Here is a 21169-nt window from a genome sequence, read left to right as displayed (position 1 = left end):
TTAAGCAATTAAATATGCAAAGAAAAATGTATTTCCTGGTCCTGTTAATCTCTGGCTTACTTGTTCCTCTGTGCTTTAATGGCAAACTAGATGGTTGGGGATTATTCCTCTTGGCCAGTAAATAGTGTATAGATGAGTGGTTTGCACATGTTTCTGACTAACAGTAATTGCTAAGAAATGTTTTAATGCCTTAGTCTATATTTTCTCTTGCTTTGCTTGGTGCTGTTGTTCTCAGTGATACCACTTACAGCCTACCCTGTAATTCTCGTTTATCAGGGTTTTGCAGCATAAACGTGTGGCTTGTCAATCTTTCCTCATAAGTACTCCATACAGACCAGTGGCTGTTACTGTTAATCCCTGTATTTTTAATTTAGTAAAATCTTTTGCACCTGTAGATCCAAAAGGATGACTCATTTTCATCAGTGGTCTTTGACAAAGGTTGATTTTATTCCAGACCAGTTCCTGGCCTTTGCTGATACAGAGTCCTCATTTCAAAGCATAAAGCCCCTGGTGACTTTTTCTTCTAATTCCTCGAACTAGAAAGAGGAGAGCAGAAGTTCAGGAGAAAGAACTTGACGCTGACTTCCTAGGTCAATGTAAAGATGAAGGAGAAGGGAGGAGAGAACTGTATTTTAATGGAGTGTGTGTGAGGCTCCCTTTCTGTAAGCTGCACCCTTCCATATGCTGGGATGTGCCTCAGGGTACCTCCTAGCCCAAAAAAGACTGGCAGACACAATTAAAAGTGGGTGAAAAGGTGAATTTCTGTAAAGTACAAACCACAATGTATTGCAGATGCATTTTTCCTCTTACCTGTGTATGTGTGTGTGAGCACTTGCCTGGCTAAGTAGAGGATTAACTGTGTCAGGCCTACGTATTGCCTTTAGTGTATAACTTGAATGCAAGCAGCTGCTTGGACGTCCCTGGCTATAAAACTTGACTTTAATGACAAGACTTGAGTTTTCTCACAGATGAATTCATACGCTTTTGGCTGCAAGTATTTGGCTCATGCTATGTCAAGTGTAATGCCAGCATGACAGGCTATTCAGGCCATTATGCTAAACCAATCTTGCCAAGTAATGATGGATCAGTATGGACAGGCTGCTTCACACTGCGAACGTCGCCTCTTTTCACAAAGTTGTTCTTCTCTGGGCTTTTTATGGAACTGATTTATCCTTAAGCCATGCAGACTGAGAGAGCTCTAGATACTAGATATCTACTCTTAATTAGAAATGTGGGAAACTGATCCAAAATGGATAATATTCAAGCAATCATTTAGCAATTAGGTATGGAACAGGGACAAATAAAAACATGTGTGTGTTTTCCTGCAAAGCTCCTCTCTGTACACAGTCAAAAGCTAAGAGTGTTAGAGGTAAATAAAGTGAATTCCAGCAATGATTATTCATATGGAAGTAGAATAAAAAGCTGAAAACAGAGCAGTAAGTTTGTTGGTGTATGTTTGGCAGAGAGCAATGGGAAATGTTGCTGTGCCAAGTTGTCTGTTGACAAGGTGGCCAGCAATCCTAACAGATCGTAATGTTACAGAGGCAGACTGTACAGCCGAAATCAAAAGCTGTCCTGTTCTTCTAAGCTCCACTGTCCCCAAATTCACGCTGCTAAATGTACTCTTCCAAAGTTAGACACCTGGATTGTTAATCAAACATTTTTCTCGCTCAATGTCACATCTGCTTAATCACTGGTGCATAATTAGAATGGTGCTGGTTTAATGACTCTGCAGAGATGTCTTGTATTAATAAAAAACATAGCACAGATCCAACATAGGCAGTGGCAATGCAAGTTCCTTCATTCTTCCCTATCAAAAGGTTTTAGTCATGGAAGAATCACCTTTCGATAGGAGTTATTAGTCTCCTTTCAATCTGTGTTCCCTCTCCTGTTTGCCTCTCTGTTCAAGCAGCCTGCCGAAGTCGCAGGTTTTTCTTAGTAATGTTGATAATTGTCCATTGAAAATTGAACTGCCATGATAAACTCATTGCGCAGAGGCAAGGGGCTAGTAATGACTCTTTGTCACCACTGATTGGGCTGTATTTGAACCAGCAGCTCAGAAGAGATTTTCTTTTTTCCTCATTACTAATCCCCTGAAGCAGTCTTCCACTGTGTACAGATCACTGGCTCTTCTTTTGCATCTTAGAGACTGTCATTTTTGTGCAAAGTACATTTCTTTTATCCTTCTTCGTGTTGCTTATTGCCTAAAAGTCAAAGATAGCCCTACTGAAGAGCCACTATGCTCACTATGCATGTGTATCAGCCAAAAAGCAGACTGCAGGTTTTTTTGAAAACATATGTTATATATAAAAAAGATTTAAAAAAACCCACTTAAAAAAATACCATTAAAAATAGCCATGCACCTGGAAAGAAGAAAGGCTAGTGTTTTGTTCTTCTAAGATGCCCATTTCTCTTCCATAAGGAAATATCTATCCAAAGTTCCTGAGTTAAAAGTATTTTTTTTCCAGTTTCATTAGGTTTTATTCAGACAGTAGAAGAAATTACTGCACTTCATTTGTCCGTTTCAAATGGAATCCTTTTCTATAATCAATCTATTAGTAAAACAATCTGGCCTTTATGTAATTAAATATTAGCACAGCAATATTATGGATAACAGATACATTGATACAAGTGAAAAGAGTAGCTTGTAAAGCACAAAGAATATCTATTAACATCTCTGGAGATAATAATTTAAAGACATTTTCTAATACATATTTGTCCTCTGAGTGTATTCGTGTAGTGCATCCTGTTTAAGCTGTCTAATAAACAGTTAATATTATGAGCCAGCGGCATATAAATGTTAACAGCTGGAGGCTGGGCAAGGCTTCTATTAAATGGAGCCAAAAAAAGCCCTAGACATTAATCACTGTGTGGCATCCTGATGTTTGCGATGCTGCTTCGATACGTGATTACAATATGTTCTCTATCATCTATCTGAGGTGCCTATCACCATAATTGTAAGTGACATGCCTACCAGTTCTTCAGCATTTAGCAATACTTTATTACACATTATAGTTCCAAAATAAGTAACTTTATGCCACATTTATCTAAGTAATTTTGGTGTTTAACAAGCATTTTGTTTATACCTTTTGCTGTCAACTATTACATAAAGTCACTAAGAGCAGGTTACCGGTTCACACACAAGCCAGCCACAGGATCTGGCTACGCTGGAGAGGAGAGCATGGAGGACCACATGGTTTCTTCTGCTCAGGGGAGGTTGTCCATATGGTCCCTTATCATGCTTCTAGCTCAGCCTCTCTAGTCTGTTTTGCAATCCTTAAACCCAAACCAAAATGAAAAAAGCAAACACAGCGATGAGAGAAAACGTGCGTAGGGACTGTGTGTTCTGTTATGGTACTTTCCAAATGTGTTGAATCCTCTGAAAGAAATCTTTAGAAATTTTGCCTTCATTTTTCCCTTTTAAAAAAAGCTGCAATAATTATGAAAGTGGTATGACTTTTATTTGTTAGCCCTCAGTTCCACTGCTTTTGTGGTGGACATATGCAAAATTATTCTGATGCCATGCAAACACCCTAACAAACACTCAGTCCAGGATCCTGGGTCAGAGATGAATCTAGCGTGACTCCTTAAGCCTTTTGAGTGTAGATGATGGGTTATATTTTGAATCATCAAATAAGAGGCTATTGATTTGTTTGCAATGCCTGACGATGCAAGTATAATTGTTTTCAGTTTGGAAATTCTAGAATAGGGTCTTGTATTTACAACAGCTTCCCCCCCCAGCTGTATGCTTTGGACTCTTTTTAAACCCAGCAATTCCTGACTTGCTCTCCCCCTTGATTTCGGTGCCTTTCCACAACTCTTTTCAAGCTCAAGGGGAAACCGCATCCTGGTGCACAGCAAACAAATACTACTAAGTTGCAAACCTGTTTCCAGGGGCTTGCCGGGAGTATACCGTAGAGTATGTTGTATCGTTGTATTACTGTGGACCATCTTTTACACAAGGATGGAAAGAGAAAAGGATTACTTCTTGCTGCCTGCTAATTAGGGGATGGCGTCAGAAGGGTGAGCAGAGCAGGAGTAGTCTTGGCTCACGATTAGGCTGTGGCAGCCCAGCTGTGAAAACCCTGTGGAGGCCTTGCAGCCAAAAGCAGAGAATGAGAGTTTTAGTCCGAGCAGAGCTTTTGGCAGGGGCTGTTTTGTGCTGTTTTACAGAGCGTTGTTCATAAACAGCCCTTCTTGTTGATAGTTCTCTTCTTTTTGACTTTTTTTTTGTTTTGTGTTCCCCACCACCGCACCCCCTTCCTCTTTTGATGGGAAACTCAGTGTGGCATCTTAGTGCAATTATAGTTCCTTTGTTGATTAATGTAGATTTAATTACAAGAGTAGTTTACATGCTTATATTTTAAGACCCTTGCGTAAGAGATTAATGAAAGGGTGAATAATGGTAAATACATTAAACAACATTATATAACCACATAAATATTAGTAATTGTTGCAACACTGGACATTTTAATGACCCACACATGTTGTAAATAGGTGATTATGAACATTGTAACATTATCTCTGCTCTTCCATGCTCCTCTAAATGTTAAATAAGCCCCTCAGCAAAACCTTTTTAGTAGAGGGGTTTTTATGTTAGGGTTTATTGTTGCAGTGCACCACTGTGCATAAAGATGGGAAAGCCTGACAGATGGAAGGGTTTGCAGTCACTGTGGTTTGGTGGTGGCCATTGGTTTTTGTCCAAGTGAAGGAGGTTTCAACACACAAAATGCAGGGGACAGTACTCCAAACTGTCAAGTTAGGGTGGCTCTGTGTGGATTCTCTCTAAAAAATACTCCTGATGAGATCATTCCTTGATACAAAAAAATATTAAGGGTTAACTATACCAAAGATGGGGAATGGGTGGGAGGAAATTTTGTGATTTACTGGTTAGAGGTTATTTTCTACTAGGGAGGCAATGGTGTGAGGCTCCTGTGAGCTGCACAGGTCTCTTCATGCCTTTTTTGTATCCTACAGTCACCTTCTCATGTGTGTGAAAGTATCTTGGGACTACATGAGGAGTTTCAAGTCAGTTTGGGGGATTTGTTTTGCATTTTTGAGAACCACCCATCCAGGATGGCCATTGTCCATAGGGTAGATTTCAGCTTAGATCGTGTTTTAAGGCACATTCATCTTTTACACTTGATAGGAAACCTGAGGGCTAACAACAACACATAGCATTGCAGTGTTTTTGGATCTAGATTAAATGCTCGGGTGACAAAAGAAATAGTGCATTAAGAAATGTAACCTTGGAAACCCACGTTTTTCAACATTCTAATTATCGTGCCTTTTCCTAATTACGACCTGACTCTCTTCTCAGAGGTCTCCTGTTTTCACTGCTACAAGGCTTGCTCTTCTGCTAGGCTGCACTCTCAGCTGCTCTCTCATCTAACCTCCCTGTGATCCATCTTCTCCTTTCAGTCGCAGCAGTGGCAGTGGGAGGAAAATCCCATTGTTCCCTTGCTTGCTGGTACCACCTGAGGAAACTGCTACATGCCAAATACCTTATCGTTTTGCAGCTAGTGTATTTCTGTCCCATCTGATTCCTCTTATGCATTGCCATTTGGCCAATGCCTGTCCGATAAGTTGAACTGAATACCTATGAATGCTAATGAACTCCCATACGTGGATGTTCAGTTATACCACTAGGTTAAAATTCTGATACGGATGTAGGTATGTGATATAGAGAAATGTGTAATTTCCTAAGCAGTAGTATTACCACCAACCTTTAAAGTAACAGTCTAGAGGTCTCGAAATATTTTATCCTGGATGAATAACAAAAATTTTTAAAGCCTAAATGTGTGTTAAGTGAGCATTAGTCAATAATTGGAGAAGGATAAATAATAGGACTGTGGAAGATGTGAGTTTCTGGGAAAAACAGAAGTACAAGAAACTGAAACAGAAAGAGGGGTAAAACTAAAGGGAAAAAATAAACAACAAATAAGTAAACTCCACAGAAGTGAAAATTTTCTCTAACTGGTTTTAACTATGATGTATTGTTTCACTTAAAACTATCCAACTGAAACTATGAAAAAAAGACTACTATAAAGTGTTTGACAGTTGATAAGGATATATTCTTACAGCTCTGGGCTAGACTATATTATAGGTAACTTCTATCTGTCCGCTCTATAGCATATTTTTGAAAGACTATGAATAAGGCACTGATTTAAATGTTATAGTAGTTAAAATCCACAAAAATACAACATTTTATAGTAGGTGAAAGAATAGAGCAAAGATGAAGGGAGTAGCCAGTACGTCAATAACTCAGAACCAGGCTTTAAGAAAACGGAAGAAATAAAAGGGAGCTGATACTGAGGGGCCCTTGCTGAGGATGCAGAACCTAAACCCAGCCTAAAATTTCTCTTAAAAACAATCATAACAGGCATTTCTGTTAACAGCAGAACGCACATAAAATGCAAAATGAAAAAAAAAATCATCAATGCAAAGTATTGACATTGGAAATCAAACTTGAGAATATATTGTTCATCAGAATTTTGTTTTCCATTTTAATCATCCATATGGAAAGGTGGGGGAAAAGCCAATTGTGTGTGTGTAGGTTCTCCCTTATATTAATTTGTTGCAGAATTGTTTTTTCTTCGCTTTCACTCTTACAGTGTCAGGCTAATCTCATCTTCTTTTCTTTCCATGCAAAACTGTTTAGCAAGACATATTTGGAACGTGGATGAGAGAAAGAAGCTGGAAAGCTGAAGGGCAAAAGACTGTTTAAATGCGCCGTGTCCTTTTGCCTCCATTTGGCTTTTTATCCTTGCAATCTGTGGTGACAGTGAGACTAGCAGTCGTTGCTTGTCCATGGGATCATCACATCATGCATCACTGTCAGGAGAAGAATTAAAACTCTTATCACGTGAAGTATTTCAAAGAAACCTAGAAATGCAATGTTCAATATGGTTAGACCTAATTATACAGTCAGTGGGGGTTTTGGTTGGGTGAGGAACGCAAGGTCAGATATAGGATCATGCTTTCATGTCTGAAAAAGTGAAATGATGTCAAATTCAGCAATATAGGAAAAACGGATGGCAGATTTGTGAATTAAGAAGGGAAGACAGCGTACAGGTGTTTAAAAAACATTTTTTTGGCTCAGAATTATGCAACAGTGTGAAATATAACTAATTTAGGGATTCCAGCAATTTATCTAGTCAAAGTGTTTTCTAGTTGCATACAGCTGATGGTTTTCATAGGGATTTTAAGTCTTGATGTGGCTAGGGACATAAGGAAATTACCTTCCCTTTTTCCTTCTCTTCTGCCTTTCCTCTCTTGTGGTTTGGAAAGGGGATAAGGATAAGGCGATATGGAGCACACAGTGCAGCACTGTGTTGAATTACCCCCAGTCTCCTAAACAGCTGATAGTCTGCAGTGATGCAGAGGGAAAAGAGCCCTGCTTCTCCATCCAGGAACTGTGCCTAATTAGCCAGCTATATTTCTCCCTGTTTCAGAGCTTATTTGTCCAGAGCTACATTTCTTAGAGATCAAGCACAGCTAAACCATAGAGGCATAGTCATAAGGGGCAGCATTTAGGTCTGTCTTCCTGAACGAAGGCTCAACAGCTCCTGACAAAGCAAGAAGCTTGAAAAGTTGCAGATATGCAGACATGATAGCGGAACAAGCATCTTCCAGACTTTTGATAAGAAGACACCCGAGGTTTTTTAATTCCCAATGTTTCCAATACGGTGTTTTTCCAACACTTTCTTTAATACTCAAAAATATATTCTCCTGAGAAGAGAACAAACCCTTGGGGTCAGAATCTTCACAAACTTCTTTTTAATGAATAAATATATCTAATCCCTGTCGTGAATGTCACAACAATCTCCCAAGGGCTTGAGTGGCATATGTCTCACCTCCTACCGCAGGGTCTGAAACTTTCTTTTAAGCCCATCACCAGCTGATCATATCTCCTCAGTCATGGAGTCAGGCATCTGTTGGTTGGTGAAATACCTTAGACATGTTTATGGGGAAAAACTGAAATCTGTCTTTTGTTTTAGTGAACTCACAGATTGTGAGCTTACTTGCCATGTTAGGCAGGAGGAATGAGTCATGATTTTTAATTTTTTTTTTCCTCTTGTTAATCTAGAAGGGCTTCTTCCGTGCATACAAGTAGACAGTTTCTGAATTCATTGCCAAAATTGTGCTTGTCTTCACCAAAAAATCCCCAAAACAGACCTCTAAGGAAATTTAAATCACTTTAAGTGACTTTAAGTCACTTAAATCTCTCTGAAATGCTATTAGAATTAAACATAGAATCATAGAATCATAGAATCATAGAATCATTGAGGTTGGAAAAGACCTCTAAGATCATCGAGTCCAACCGTCAACCCAACACCACCATGCCCACTAAACCATGTCCCTAAGCACCTCATCTACACGTCTTTTAAATACCTCCAGGGATGGGGACTCCACCACTTCCCTGGGCAGCCTCTTCCAATGTTTCACCACTCTTTCAGTAAAGAAATTTTTCCTTACATCCAATCTAAACCTCCCCTGCCGCAACTTGAGGCCATTTCCTCTCGTCCTGTCGCTTGTTACTTCGGAGAAAAGACCAACACCCACCTCGCTACAACCTCCTTTCAGGGAGTTGTAGAGAGCGATGAGGTCTCCCCTCAGCCTCCTTTTCTCCAGGCTGAACAACCCCCGTTCCCTCAGCCGCTCCTCATAAGACTTGTTCTCCAGACCCCTCACCAGCCTCGTTGCCCTTCTCTGGACACGCTCCAGCACCTCAATGTCCTTCTTGTAGTGAGGGGCCCAAAACTGAACACAGTATTCGAGGTGCGGCCTCACCAGGGCCGAGTACAGGGGCACGATCACTTCCCTACTCCTACTGGCCACACTATTTCTGATACAGGCCAGGATGCCATTGGCCTTCTTGGCCGCCTGGGCACACTGCCGGCTCATGTTCAGCCGGCTGTCGACCAGTACCCCCAGGTCCTTCTCTGCTGGGCAGCTTTCCAGCCACTCTTCCCCAAGCCTGTAGCGCTGCATGGGGTTGTTGTGGCCCAAGTGCAGGACCCGGCACTTGGCCTTGTTGAACCTCATCCAGTTGGCCTTGGCCCATCGATCCAGCCTGTCCAGGTCCCTCTGCAGAGCCTTCCTACCCTCGAGCAGATCAACACTCCCGCCCAGCTTGGTGTCGTCTGCAAACTTACTGAGGGTGCACTCAATCCCCTCATCCAGATCATCAATAAAGATATTAAACAAGACCGGCCCCAAAACTGAGCCCTGGGGAACACCGCTCGTGACCGGCCGCCAACTGGATGTAACTCCATTCACCACAACTCTCTGGGCCCGGCCGTCCAGCCAGTTTTTGACCCAGCGCAGAGTACACCTGTCTAAGCCGTGAGCCGCCAGCTTCTTGAGGAGAATGCTGTGGGAGACAGTGTCAAAGGCCTTGCTGAAGTCGAGGTAGACCACATCCACAGCCTTTCCCTCATCCACTAGGCGGGTCACCTGGTCATAGAAGGAGATCAGGTTGGTCAAGCAGGACCTGCCTTTCATGAATCCGTGCTGGCTAGGCCGGATTCCCTGGTTGTCCCACTCATGCCTTGTGAGTGCCCTCAAGGTGAACCGCTCCATAATCTTCCCCGGCACTGAGGTCAGGCTGACAGGCCTGTAGTTCCCCGGATCCTCCTTCCGGCCCTTCTTGTGGATGGGTGTCACATTGGCAAGCCTCCAGTCATCCGGGACCTCCCCCGTTAACCAGGACTGCTGATAAATGATGGAGAGCGGCTTGGCGAGCACCTCCGCCAGCTCCCTCAGCACTCTCGGGTGGATCCCATCCGGCCCCATAGACTTGTGAGTGTCCAGGTGGCATAGCAGGTCATTGACTGCTTCCTCCTGGATTACGGGGGGTTCATCCTGCTCGCCGTCCCCGTCTTCCAGCTCGGGGGGCCGAGTACCCGATATAATATAATATAATATAATATAATATAATATAATATAATATAATATAATATAATACATATATTTCCTTAAAGACTTGATTGTAAATCCAACTTCAAAAAATAGGCTAATTATGATTTTATGATAATGTAAAGAAATCAGCATTGCTATCAGCTTTGGCAATGAACACGATTTCTGCTGGTCTAATTTTTATTTTCTTGTTTCTTAAGCAAAACATTAAAAAGTATGAAACAGCTTTATCCTCCTTTTAACAAGAATAATGCCATTATACCAACAAAAAGAAAACTATTTTGCCAAAACCATTACCTGCACTCAAGAGATTATAGCTTATTGGCACTGCATGTACACCATGTGTCTTAGGCATTTCTGGAGGCAAACAGAATTTTGCAGGTGAGTGCAAGTTGAATGAACAAGGTCATCTTCAGTAGGATTCAAATGATTTTAAATCCCAAATCCACAAGACTCTATACTTGGATATAGAATATGCGAGTAGCTCTTGCTGGTGTTGCCTCGAACTGCCAATAGTTTGCAGCTGAGCTACTCAGGTGTTTGCATTAAGTGCATCATCACTTTTGTGGTGGCATAATCAGTGACTGAAGAGTCTTACTAAATGCATGAAATGGTAAGCACCGTGCTCCCTGAGAATGAATTTGGAAAGCTGCCTGGATTATATATTGCTGAAGACTGAGGTAGTGGGGCAATAATTAATAAGCTACTATAAAGCAGAGAAATTTCACATCTAAAAATGTTTTCAGTGATGTGCTAAGAGAAGGGAATGTTATTCATAGATTAACATTAACATAGTGTCGGCTTAAAGATGGTTAACTCATAAAAGCTAGTTTGAGCATAGTAGAAATCTGTTCTGAATGCTTTGTAGATACAAAAGAATGCTTTTAGTTTTTTTTTTTCTCTTCTTTCCTCGAGACAGCAGATTTATCTTCTAACTTTTGATACTGTTATGCTCTCGCATCAAACTAATACACAGTTTATCTTCAAAACTAATTTTTTCCCTTTGATTTTTTTGGATAGCTTGATTCTGATTATCTTACCTAGGAACTTGAGTTTAATCTGTATATCAAAACACAGCATCTTCTCAGTTTATTGGAAGATTAGCTTTTGCTTTTTTTTTTTCTTTTTTTTTTTAGGAATAACTCCTTAGCTACTCTGAATGTATTAGTTTATGACTTCTGGTTTGTGTACCTTAAACCCCTGTTGAATTCATTAGTTTAGCAGTGGGATTAGGCTAAACAGAACAGGATGCTTAAGAAGTGTCCAGAGAAGGGCAACGAGGCTGGTGAGGGGTCTGGAGAACAAGTCTTATGAGGAGCGGCTGAGGGAACTGGGGTTGTTCAGCCTGGAAAAAAGGAGGCTGAGGGGAGACCTCATCGCTCTCTACAACTCCCTGAAAGGAGGTTGTAGCGAGGTGGGTGTTGGTCTTTTCTCCGAAGTAACAAGCGACAGGACGAGAGGAAATGGCCTCAAGTTGTGCCAGGGGAGGTTTAGATTGGACATGAGGAAAAATGTCTTTACTGAAAGAGTGGTGAAACATTGGAAGAGGCTGCCCAGGGAAGTGGTGGAGTCCCCATCCCTGGAGGTATTTAAAAGACGTGTAGATGAGGCGCTTAGGGACATGGTTTAGTGGGCATGGTGGTGTTGGGTTGACGGTTGGACTCGATGATCTTAGAGGTCTTTTCCAACCTCAATGATTCTATGATTCTATGATTCTAAGTCAAATAAGGGAAAGCCTTCCTTTGAATAGTGGATAGATCTTGCTCTGCAGAGCTATTTGTTTATTTTCTTTCACTTTGTACCTTTGTGGTTCTGTTATTTTTTCTATCCTACTTTTTGTATTCCTATCTGCATTTTTCACTTCTCCTTTTTCCTTTCATTCTGCAAATAGATGTCTTGAGATTCATTTAAAATTATTTCCTTCAGTGCCTTTTAAAGCACATTCTTATCTTCCTCATACATTAGATGCATTAAATTCTTTCTGACTTCAGCATTACCCCTTGATTAAATTACAGCCCTGACTTCAATTGGGTGTCCTGTAGTCTTGGATAGGTATAAAGCAATATTAGTTTTATAATGCTACCTTATGTTTCACTTTGCTCTCCACTAAGCATTTTCTTTCTTATAAGAGCGAGTTTTTCTTTAGTGCAAGTTGTCTTGCAAAATGTTTATGTATGTGGCGTTAAAAGAAAAGCAATAGAGACATAGTGTACACCTATTCTTTTTCTTGTATGTTATATTTAAGCCTAACCTAGTGGTGAATCTCCCTTATAATCATTCCTGAAGTACGCACCAACCAAAGCATCTTCCTTCATCCTCTGTAAATGAATTGGTTATAGTTGTTATCCTTGAGCTTAGTGCTTGCAATCATGATAAAAACCTCATCAACTTCTTAACTGGTATTTAGTGTCGAGGCCAGATTCATCTGTTGCATTATACTGCTACCAGCAAATTAGACTAAGAATTATGTGAGTCCTTCTTTTGTGAAAATTATGTAGGTGTTCTAAACCAGACCTGTCTTATGAATGGGAAGTTCTTAAATCAACTGTAGGAAAATTTGGAAAAAATGATCCTTCTTACTGCAAACTCACTTTTATTATTACTTCATTTTAGGTAACATTCAAAGCATCAAGATACTCAGTTTCACCAGACTTAAGATTTGTTCTTCTTGCGTATGATGTTAAACAGGTAAGCCAACTATTCATAATCAAAGAGCCTCTAAATTAGAACTGTCAAACTCTTGTTCTTTTGTATATTTCATCTGCGATTCCACATAATATAATATGATTCATGTACTTGATTTCTCTTACCAAAATGTTCTGATGAAATGATGGTGAAGTATGTATTTAAGTATGTACAGAAATACTGCAAAGTATTTGCCTCAGTTGAGGCAAATTGCCGTGGCTTCCCTGAAATGTCATGCCAGTTTATGTAGTAGAGGTTTCGTAACCCTTAAACTGTTCTGTTACTAGCTGATTATGTGAAAGCCAATCTTTTGATATTCCTTCCTGTTTTAGACAGCTGTACGTGTCATTTATGAACTAGACTAAAAAAAAAAATCTAGGCTGATTCATGTAATGGAATTTTTATTGTTGGCTTCAGTAGTCTGAAACCTGTTAGTCTGAAAATCTCTTGGACTATATAATGCAGTGTATTCTTTGTTTCCCATAACATTTAGAGATTTTGTAGACTATTATGTTGTCAAAAAGTTTCCATCAATAATATCATATAGAGTTTTCTAAAATAAATCTTTGAACACAAACAAAAATGAAAATGATTTTATGAATTTCCTCTGTGCGTATTGGTATTTGTATAAAAAGTGCTATTAAATATGAACTGTTATTCATTAAAGAATTCTGGATTGATAGACTCAGTGGTTATTCAAGCAAGTTTGGCTTTCGGGTTTTTTTTAATTTTATTTTGGAACAGTAAAATTTACAAATGCCTGTTAATACCTGTGACCTTGATATTGGAAGTCAATGTTCAGAAATGAGAAAAGATTACTATTGTTTATCACATTATACGGCAGTATAGTAGTTTACTTATTGTTTTGTGTTGGTAACTGATACTACAATACCTGTGTGTTGTGGATTGAAATTCTTAGAACAATAAAATATTCATTTCCAGGTCAGTATACAAACCCTTCCAGCCTCCTGGTAACATTGCTGTATTGATCTGTATACCTGCAGCATTAATAATTGTATCTGCAAACTGGAAAATATGCTGAAAGCTGATCTGAAATATTCTAAAGGTGTTGATGTAAAATGATTTGTTTACTTGGGACTAGATCCAAGTAGGTTTTCTTCTACCAATTCTAGTGGATTCTGCATCAAGCTCTTTTTACTATATCTGTTGACCAATAAACCAGGAAACAGCTGCCGTTGTTCAGTTCAGTGTTTTTGTTGTCGTGGTTTAATCTCAGTCGGCAACTAAGCACCACGCAGCCGCTCTCTTACTCCCCCCCACCCGGTGGGATGGGGGAGAGAACTGGAAGAGCACAAGTGAGAAAAACTCATGGGTTGAGATAAAAACAGTTTAATAATTGAAATAAAATGATAATAATAATAATATGATAATAATAATACTACACAAAGCAAGTGATGCACAGCGCAATTGCTCACCACCCGCCGACCGATGCCCAGCCAGTCCCCGAGCAGCGGCCCCCCCGGCCAGCTTTCCCCAGTTTCTGTACTGAGCATGACGTCCCATGGTATGGAATGTCCCTTTGGCCAGTTTGGCTGTGCCCCCTCCCAGCTTCTTGTGCACCCCCAGCCTTCTCAGTCGGTAGAGCGTGGGAAGCTGAAAAGTCCTTGACTAGTGTAAGCATTACCTAGCAACAACTAAAACATGGGTGTGTTATCAACTTTGTTCTCATCCTAAATCCAAAACACAGCACTGTGCCAGCTACTAGGAAGGAAATTAACTCTATCCCTGCCGAAACCAGGACAATATCCACCCCTTATTCTATACCATCTGTGTCATGCTCAAGTCTCATATTTTCCAGTACATTTTCATTAATCACCACCCCCTTTTTTTCTACATATCTCTATATACACACACAGAGATATCATTCCCTTAGTCTGTGGGCCATCCCTCTAAAACGTTTGGTGAGTTCATTTAGTCCATGACTTCGGGCTCCATCTGTCATAATAATCTTCCAGGGCAGGAAAAATGGAGATGGTATGTGGTGTTGGATTGTTTCATGTTGAAGTCAGTTCTGGTACCATCATCACTGTGCTTTGCTTGGTTTCACTGAAGTTATTCTTCATTAGTCTGGGTGATTCTTATTGTAATAACATTAGTATGGCATATAATATTATTAGTATGATTAGTATAACTATTATAACTATAATTAGTACTTAACATCACATAATTCAGATCATTGGCTATTCTCACCCAAAATCAAATCCCTTTGAGGTACACATCGGACTTCCCCATCCTTCCGCATTATCCACCAAGTGCACTCAGGTCCTTGAGCAAAAGCAATCCCACGGATGGGTTTGCCTCTGCCTGAGGCAGGAATAACCCAGACTGTCTTCCCCAGCGTATTTTTTATGTGCACTACAGGGACTTTATCCCCTTCTACAGTATGTAAAAGTTCTGACTGGGCAGGGCCAGCTTGATTGGCAGATCTCCGAGTGTTGACTAACCAGGTGGTCTTTGCTAAATGTGTATCCCAATGTTTGAACGTCCCACCACCCATTGCTCTCAGTGTAGTCTTTAACAGTCCATTGTATCGTTCAATTTTCCCAGAGGCTGGTGCCTGATAGGGGATGTGATACACCCACTCAATGCCGTGCTCTTTGGCCCAGGTGTCTATGAGGTTGTTTCGGAAATGAGTCCCATTGTCTGACTCAATTCTTTCTGGGGTGCCATGTCGCCATAGGACTTGCTTTTCAAGGCCCAGGATAGTGTTCTGGGCGGTGGCACGGGGCACGGGATATGTTTCCAGCCATCCGGTGGTTGCCTCCCCCATTGTAAGCACGTGGCGCTTGCCTTGGCGGGTTTGTGGGAGTGTGATATAATCGATCTGCCAGGCCTCCCCATATTTGTATTTCAGCCATCGTCCTCCATACCAGAGAGGCTTTAACCGCTTGGCTTGCTTGATTGCAGCGCATGTTTCACATTCATGGATAACCTGTGCAATAGTGTCCATGGTCAAGTCCACCCCTTGATCACGAGCCCATCTATATGTTGCATCTCTTCCTTGGTGACCTGAGGTGTCATGGGCCCACCGAGCTATAACTGATTCACCCTTCTGTTGCCAGTCCAGATCCACCTGAGCCACTTCAATCTTAGCAGCCTGATCCGCCTGCTGGTTGTTTTGATGTTCTTCAGTGGCCCGACTCTTGGGTACGTGAGCATCTACGTGACGGACTTTTACAACCAGGTTCTCCACCCGGGCAGCAATATCTTGCCGCAATGCGGCAGCCCAGATGGGTTTGCCTCTGCGCTGCCAGTTGCTCCGCTTCCATTGCTGCAACCACCCCCACAGGGCATTTGCCACCATCCATGAGTCAGTACAGAAATAGAGCACTGGCCACTTTTCTCGTTCAGCAATGTCTAAAGCCAGCTGGATGGCCTTTACTTCTGCAAATTGGCTCAATTCACCTTCTCCTTCAGCAGTTTCTGCCACTTGTTGTATAGGACTCCACACAGCAGCCCTCCACCTCTGATGCTTTCTTACAGTATGACAGGACCCATCAGTGAACAGAGCATATTGCTTCTCATTTTCTGGTAGTTCATTATACATTGGGGCCTCTTCAGCACACGTCACCTCCTCCTCTGGCGATATTCCGAAATCTTTGCCCTCTGGCCAATCCATGATCACTTCCAGGATTCCTGGGCGACTGGGGTTTCCTGTTCAAGCCCGTTGTGTGATCAGTGTGACCCACTTACTCCACGTGGCATCAGTTGCATGATGTGTACAGGGGACCCTCCCTCTGAACATCCAGCCCAGCACCGGCAGTCGGGGTGCCAGGAGGAGCTGTGCTTCAGTACCAACCACTTCCGAAGCAGCTCAAACCCCTTCATATGCTGCTGGTCCCTTGACCTTACTTTGTTTTATGGCAAATCCGGCCTTCAGCAGGATTTGGACTATTTCCTTCCCTTTTTCAAAACACTGTACCAGCTACTAGAAAGGAAATTAACTCTATTCCTGCCGAAACCAGGACAGTTGTACAGGATTACAGTTTTATTCCTGTCTGAAAAATATTTGCTCCTTGCTGTTTCCCTTCTTGATTGCTTCTTTTTGTGTGAAAGAGTTTAATAATCCCTCATACTGACTTAATTTCCTCATTTGATGTATTGAAATTTTCATTTTGGATGGGTTGGTTTGTTTGGGATTTTCTTAGTAGTTGCATATATAACATACAGAAATATAGGAAAACATGAAAATATCCATCACACTTTATTATATCTAAATATAGTAACATCAGGGATGAATCCCTGCCTCACAGTAAAGATGGTCCACTGACATGCAAATTGCTTTCAATGCATGTTGAATATATCACTTTGTAGGAGAACTCTCTTTCCGTAATTCGTTCTTGGTTTTGTTGCAAAAAGAAACTTCTCCTTCCTTTTACAGTCCAATTGCTGGTAGTTACTTAGAGGGATGAGGTTTTCAGCATTTGCATTTTGCATCTAGCAGTTTCCTTTGCTCAAGTATATTGACAAGAAGTAATTAAAATGAGAAATGAACAGGGTTTGGCAAGCAGTTTGTGGTGGTTGTCCTGGATGGCTTTGGATGAGGCTTGTGATACTTGGTCTGGCTGGGCTCATGGCTTTCAAACCAGAAACGTACTGTGGTTGTTGCATCCCCTAGAAGTAGTGGTGATGGTGCTAAAATTTGTTAATAGCTGGATGTTGTCAGCCAGATCCTCAGTTGATGTAAATAATAATAATGCCACTGAAGTCTGTTACCTCCTGAGAAGAATCTGTTCCTTAGGATGAAAGGGAAAATTACCGAAAAGAGTGTAAGTCAAATCTTTCAGAAGATTAAAAAAAAAAAAAAAAATTATTGTGACTATGTGGTAAAAAGACTTTCTTCCTCCAAATTTTCTGATTCTTGGGATATTTGTTAAGCTGGTGAGGCACACCAAAAATCTCAAAATATGTTGGGGGGGAAAACGTATGCAAGCCTTGGAAAACCTCTTTATTTCTGCATAACTAATGCTTCCTAATAACATGAAGGGTTAAGTTACTGTTCATTCTTCTTGGGCCTTTTCTTAATTTTTTTACCTTCAGTCAGAGCCAGACTTACTGGGTCTGGATGAGAGGAAATCCACCTGTCTACCTTACTCCTTCCCCCGGCTGTTAACTATAAATTATAAAATTTATTGCCTATAAAATTAATATTAAACGGCACAACTTAATTGGAGTTTTTCAAATTAGTTTCAGTAGAATCAAGTCATATTCTTTCTCCATACTCATTTGAGTGTAACTTTTTGTGGAAGTGAGGATTTGCTTATTGTCATGTGTTACAACACATGCTTGAGTCTTTAATAATACCCAGTACAAGGAACTGCAAATAACTTGTAAGCATTTAGTTGATCTCACCATCTGCTGTAAATTGCAGCAGACCCCTGGACTTTACTACCTATGTTTGCCTCTTAATTTTCCTTCTTTGTTAACATTTAGGTGTATAATTGCACTGTAATGTATCTGATGGGATTTCTGCTTTTGCAGACTGTCAAGGCTTTGGGTTTTTAAAATTATAATGGTTGTTTACATACATTAATCTGTGTTCTTTGTAACATACAGTAATACAGCTGGAACAGATTTATTAATCAACAGTTTTATAAATAAGCTAGTGTGTTTCAGCTGAACAGATTGGAGAAAAATAGAGACAAATGTTTCTTCAAGACATTTTGTCATGAAATTGTAATTAGAAACAAGGTTATTTTGATGTTTGGATTAAAAATAAATGTTGAGTTAAATAGTTGAATATTTATTTTACTGTTGTCAGCATTTTCATTAATCTATTTTATGCTTGGAATGGCAAATTTTAATTAAATTTGCAGTTGTTTCAGCACAATTAAGAACGTCTTCTATGCATAACGGGACGTAAATCTGCATGAAAATAAGCCATCTTTGAATACAAAAGTAATAATTGAATGAATCATTTAAATCATGTTTAATAGAAGGAACAAAACCATTTCATGTGGCATAGCAGCTGCTTTGGTGTAGCTCTAAAAACTTCATATGAAAGAAAATGCCTTTGCTAAGGAATTCAAAATGTTGTAAATTGATTTCTGGACATCAAATTCCCTCCGTCTATATCATAGCAGGTCACAGAACGTAAGCCAGTATTACTGGCATAAGCTCTGTGGCTGACTGGCTTTTTCTTTTTTAACAGAAGGCTGCGGCAATTTTAGAGGTACTTTCCGTGTGTTCTTTGCTGCAGTACTCCATAGTTCTCCGTGCTTCTGAAATGCTTTCATCACTTCTGCAAGTTTTTTGACTTTGCCAAAACTTGCATGGATCGACCGTGTGTAACTCAGACTTTCTTTCTGTCACTCACCGTAATTTGATCGGCATCACTGACAAAGTCTCATTTTGCAAGGCAACAGATCAGTAAGTAGGAACTAATTTGAGAAACGAACATACAATCTTGCTGAATGTCCTTCCATCCTCATTCTTCTGGGACAGTGTGAACACAGCAGCAGGGAAACCATTGTATGTATTATATGTAGAGAGGGGACAGTTTTGCAGTGCTGTATCTTTTTGATTTTGATTTTCCTTTGAAGACTGTGAAGGTATGAGCAAAGAATGTGATGCTCTGAGAGGCAGAGTATCTAAGCCAGTTGAGATTTCCAGAGGAAAGGTTATTTCGCTATTGCTTTTAATAAGGACTGTGTTAAAATGACATTTAAATTTTTTCTCACTTTGGTGGTGGTGTTATTCACAACGACCAAAACCTGATTTACAGTTTTGATTAGAAAATGGAAATCAGACACTCTGTTCTTGCATTAATGGTAAAGCATGGACCAGTAAATCTGCAACTTGCGGTGCAGTGAGCACTGAGATCCTAAGAAGTTCTTTTACCGTTGGGGAACTTCGGTGGCCCTCAGCAGAAAGCTGTACCTTGCGAGTTGTCCCTGGAGTCCACATGAAATGGAAATAAGGTTTATTCTGGATATTAGTGGGTTTTTTGCTCAGACATCATAGGCATGTTCTCCCCATGCTCTTGCTAGAATATAATATGCCACAGAAGAATAAGTGAAGAAGTAAATGAGATCAGTTCCTCTTTTTCTTTGTAAGTCCCCTTTTTTTCCTCACTTGATTTAATAATCCCTTCCTTGTGATTTTTGTTTTTTTCCTGCAAACCGTCTTTTCCTTCTCCTTGCTTTCAAATCCCTTTTGAATACCAACTTTCAGGAATTTTTCCTACTTTATTCTCTTTACTATTACTAATGCGTCATTTTCTGCTTTCAATGCAAGATTAATTACGTGCGGGTTTTTCTAGCTCTTGGTTCAGAAATGTGCTTAAAAACAGATTACAGTTCAGCTCTAGTTTAGAAGCATAAGCATTTATATACTCTCTAAAAAAAAAAAAGGAAATGTTTTCCTGAATTAGGGCTTCAAACTGTAATCTTTTTTAGCTAGAGAATTTTAATAAAACAATGTATTTAGCTTAAAGCACTGTGAAAATTGCTTTTAATAATTCTTATGGTAAGATCAGGATGAAGAATAATCCAATCCTCTTCAGGAAAGGTAGGAGAAAAATAGTTTTAGATCTAAACATCCCTCATTCAGTAGGAATGAAAAATATTTCAGAAGTGTTTCTGAATATTTGTAGTTTAATGTATTGAAGTAAAGATGAGAGTCCAACACAGTGGCTGAAGCAAAGAAACCCCAAGAGAAAGAAGCTACTTATCTGCTGTGTGCTGATGCCTGTCATCACTTTAGTGCTATAATACCTATTTTTAGAGGATAATGATAGGGAGTTCTGACCACAGTCTACAGCGAATGGAGGGCCAACGGCAACAAGTGACACGCTCATCAAGTTTTTAGAGATTGCCTCTGATACTGGCTTACTCGAGTGCACTGAAAAGATCTTCAGGAGTTTGTCTGCAGATTAGAAGAATCCATGAAGGGAAAAATTCAATGAAGTCCTAAATTACGATTATCCTGTTCTGCATTAGGAGATTATCTTCCTACCAATTAGGTGGAAACTAAATGTTCAATTATCAGTAGTCTTCTTGGTCAGTGAAATTAATTATTGGATTTTTTTTCTGCAAATATTAAAGGATAAAGAAATTACCTTGCATTATGTCTTATTTTTAATCAAGACACTGTTTGGTGTTAACGTGTGCGACAAGATCAACAAGATAGTTTATACAGTGCTTATGAAAATCTGACTTTGAAGAGCATTATCTGGAGTACCAGCTAATGGTTGGAAACATACACAACAAAGATGAAATGAAATCTGTCTTCTAACACATGGAAACAATATTTTCTCAACAAGATTATTCCATACAAAAGAATAACAAAAGACTTCTTAAACCAGCAGTGATCTGGACAACAATATTTTATGTAGCACTGTCTATGAAGTAAAGATCTGGTATAAAATTCATACTATCAACTTTTTCCTCCAGAAATGCATGCTTCTTCAGATGAACCTGTTTTTCATGTGTATTTCCTTAGGTCCTCAGGGTGATCTTTCATTTGTTCATTTTGAGATGAGTCCAGAAGCAAATCATGCATGTGCATACTCCTGAAGGTACGAGATCATAAATAAAAGTCT

The 21169-nt window shown here is 40.0% G+C and overlaps 1 protein-coding gene across 2 annotated transcripts in view; it reads left to right on the top strand.

The window, feature by feature from the left end:
* Window positions 1-21169, top strand: part of DPP10 (dipeptidyl peptidase like 10) — a 586192-nt gene that overhangs the window by 423514 nt on the left and 141509 nt on the right. For both annotated transcript variants that reach the window (XM_076343054.1, XM_076343053.1), the window contains exon 5: window positions 12535-12609. In XM_076343054.1, coding sequence (XP_076199169.1) covers window positions 12535-12609 — 75 coding nt within the window. The remainder of the gene's footprint in view (window positions 1-12534; window positions 12610-21169) is intronic.

The sequence above is a fragment of the Aptenodytes patagonicus genome, chromosome 6 (genome assembly GCF_965638725.1).
Source record: "Aptenodytes patagonicus chromosome 6, bAptPat1.pri.cur, whole genome shotgun sequence".
Lineage (NCBI taxonomy): Eukaryota > Metazoa > Chordata > Aves > Sphenisciformes > Spheniscidae > Aptenodytes > Aptenodytes patagonicus.
This window is presented reverse-complemented; position numbering and strand designations above follow the sequence as displayed.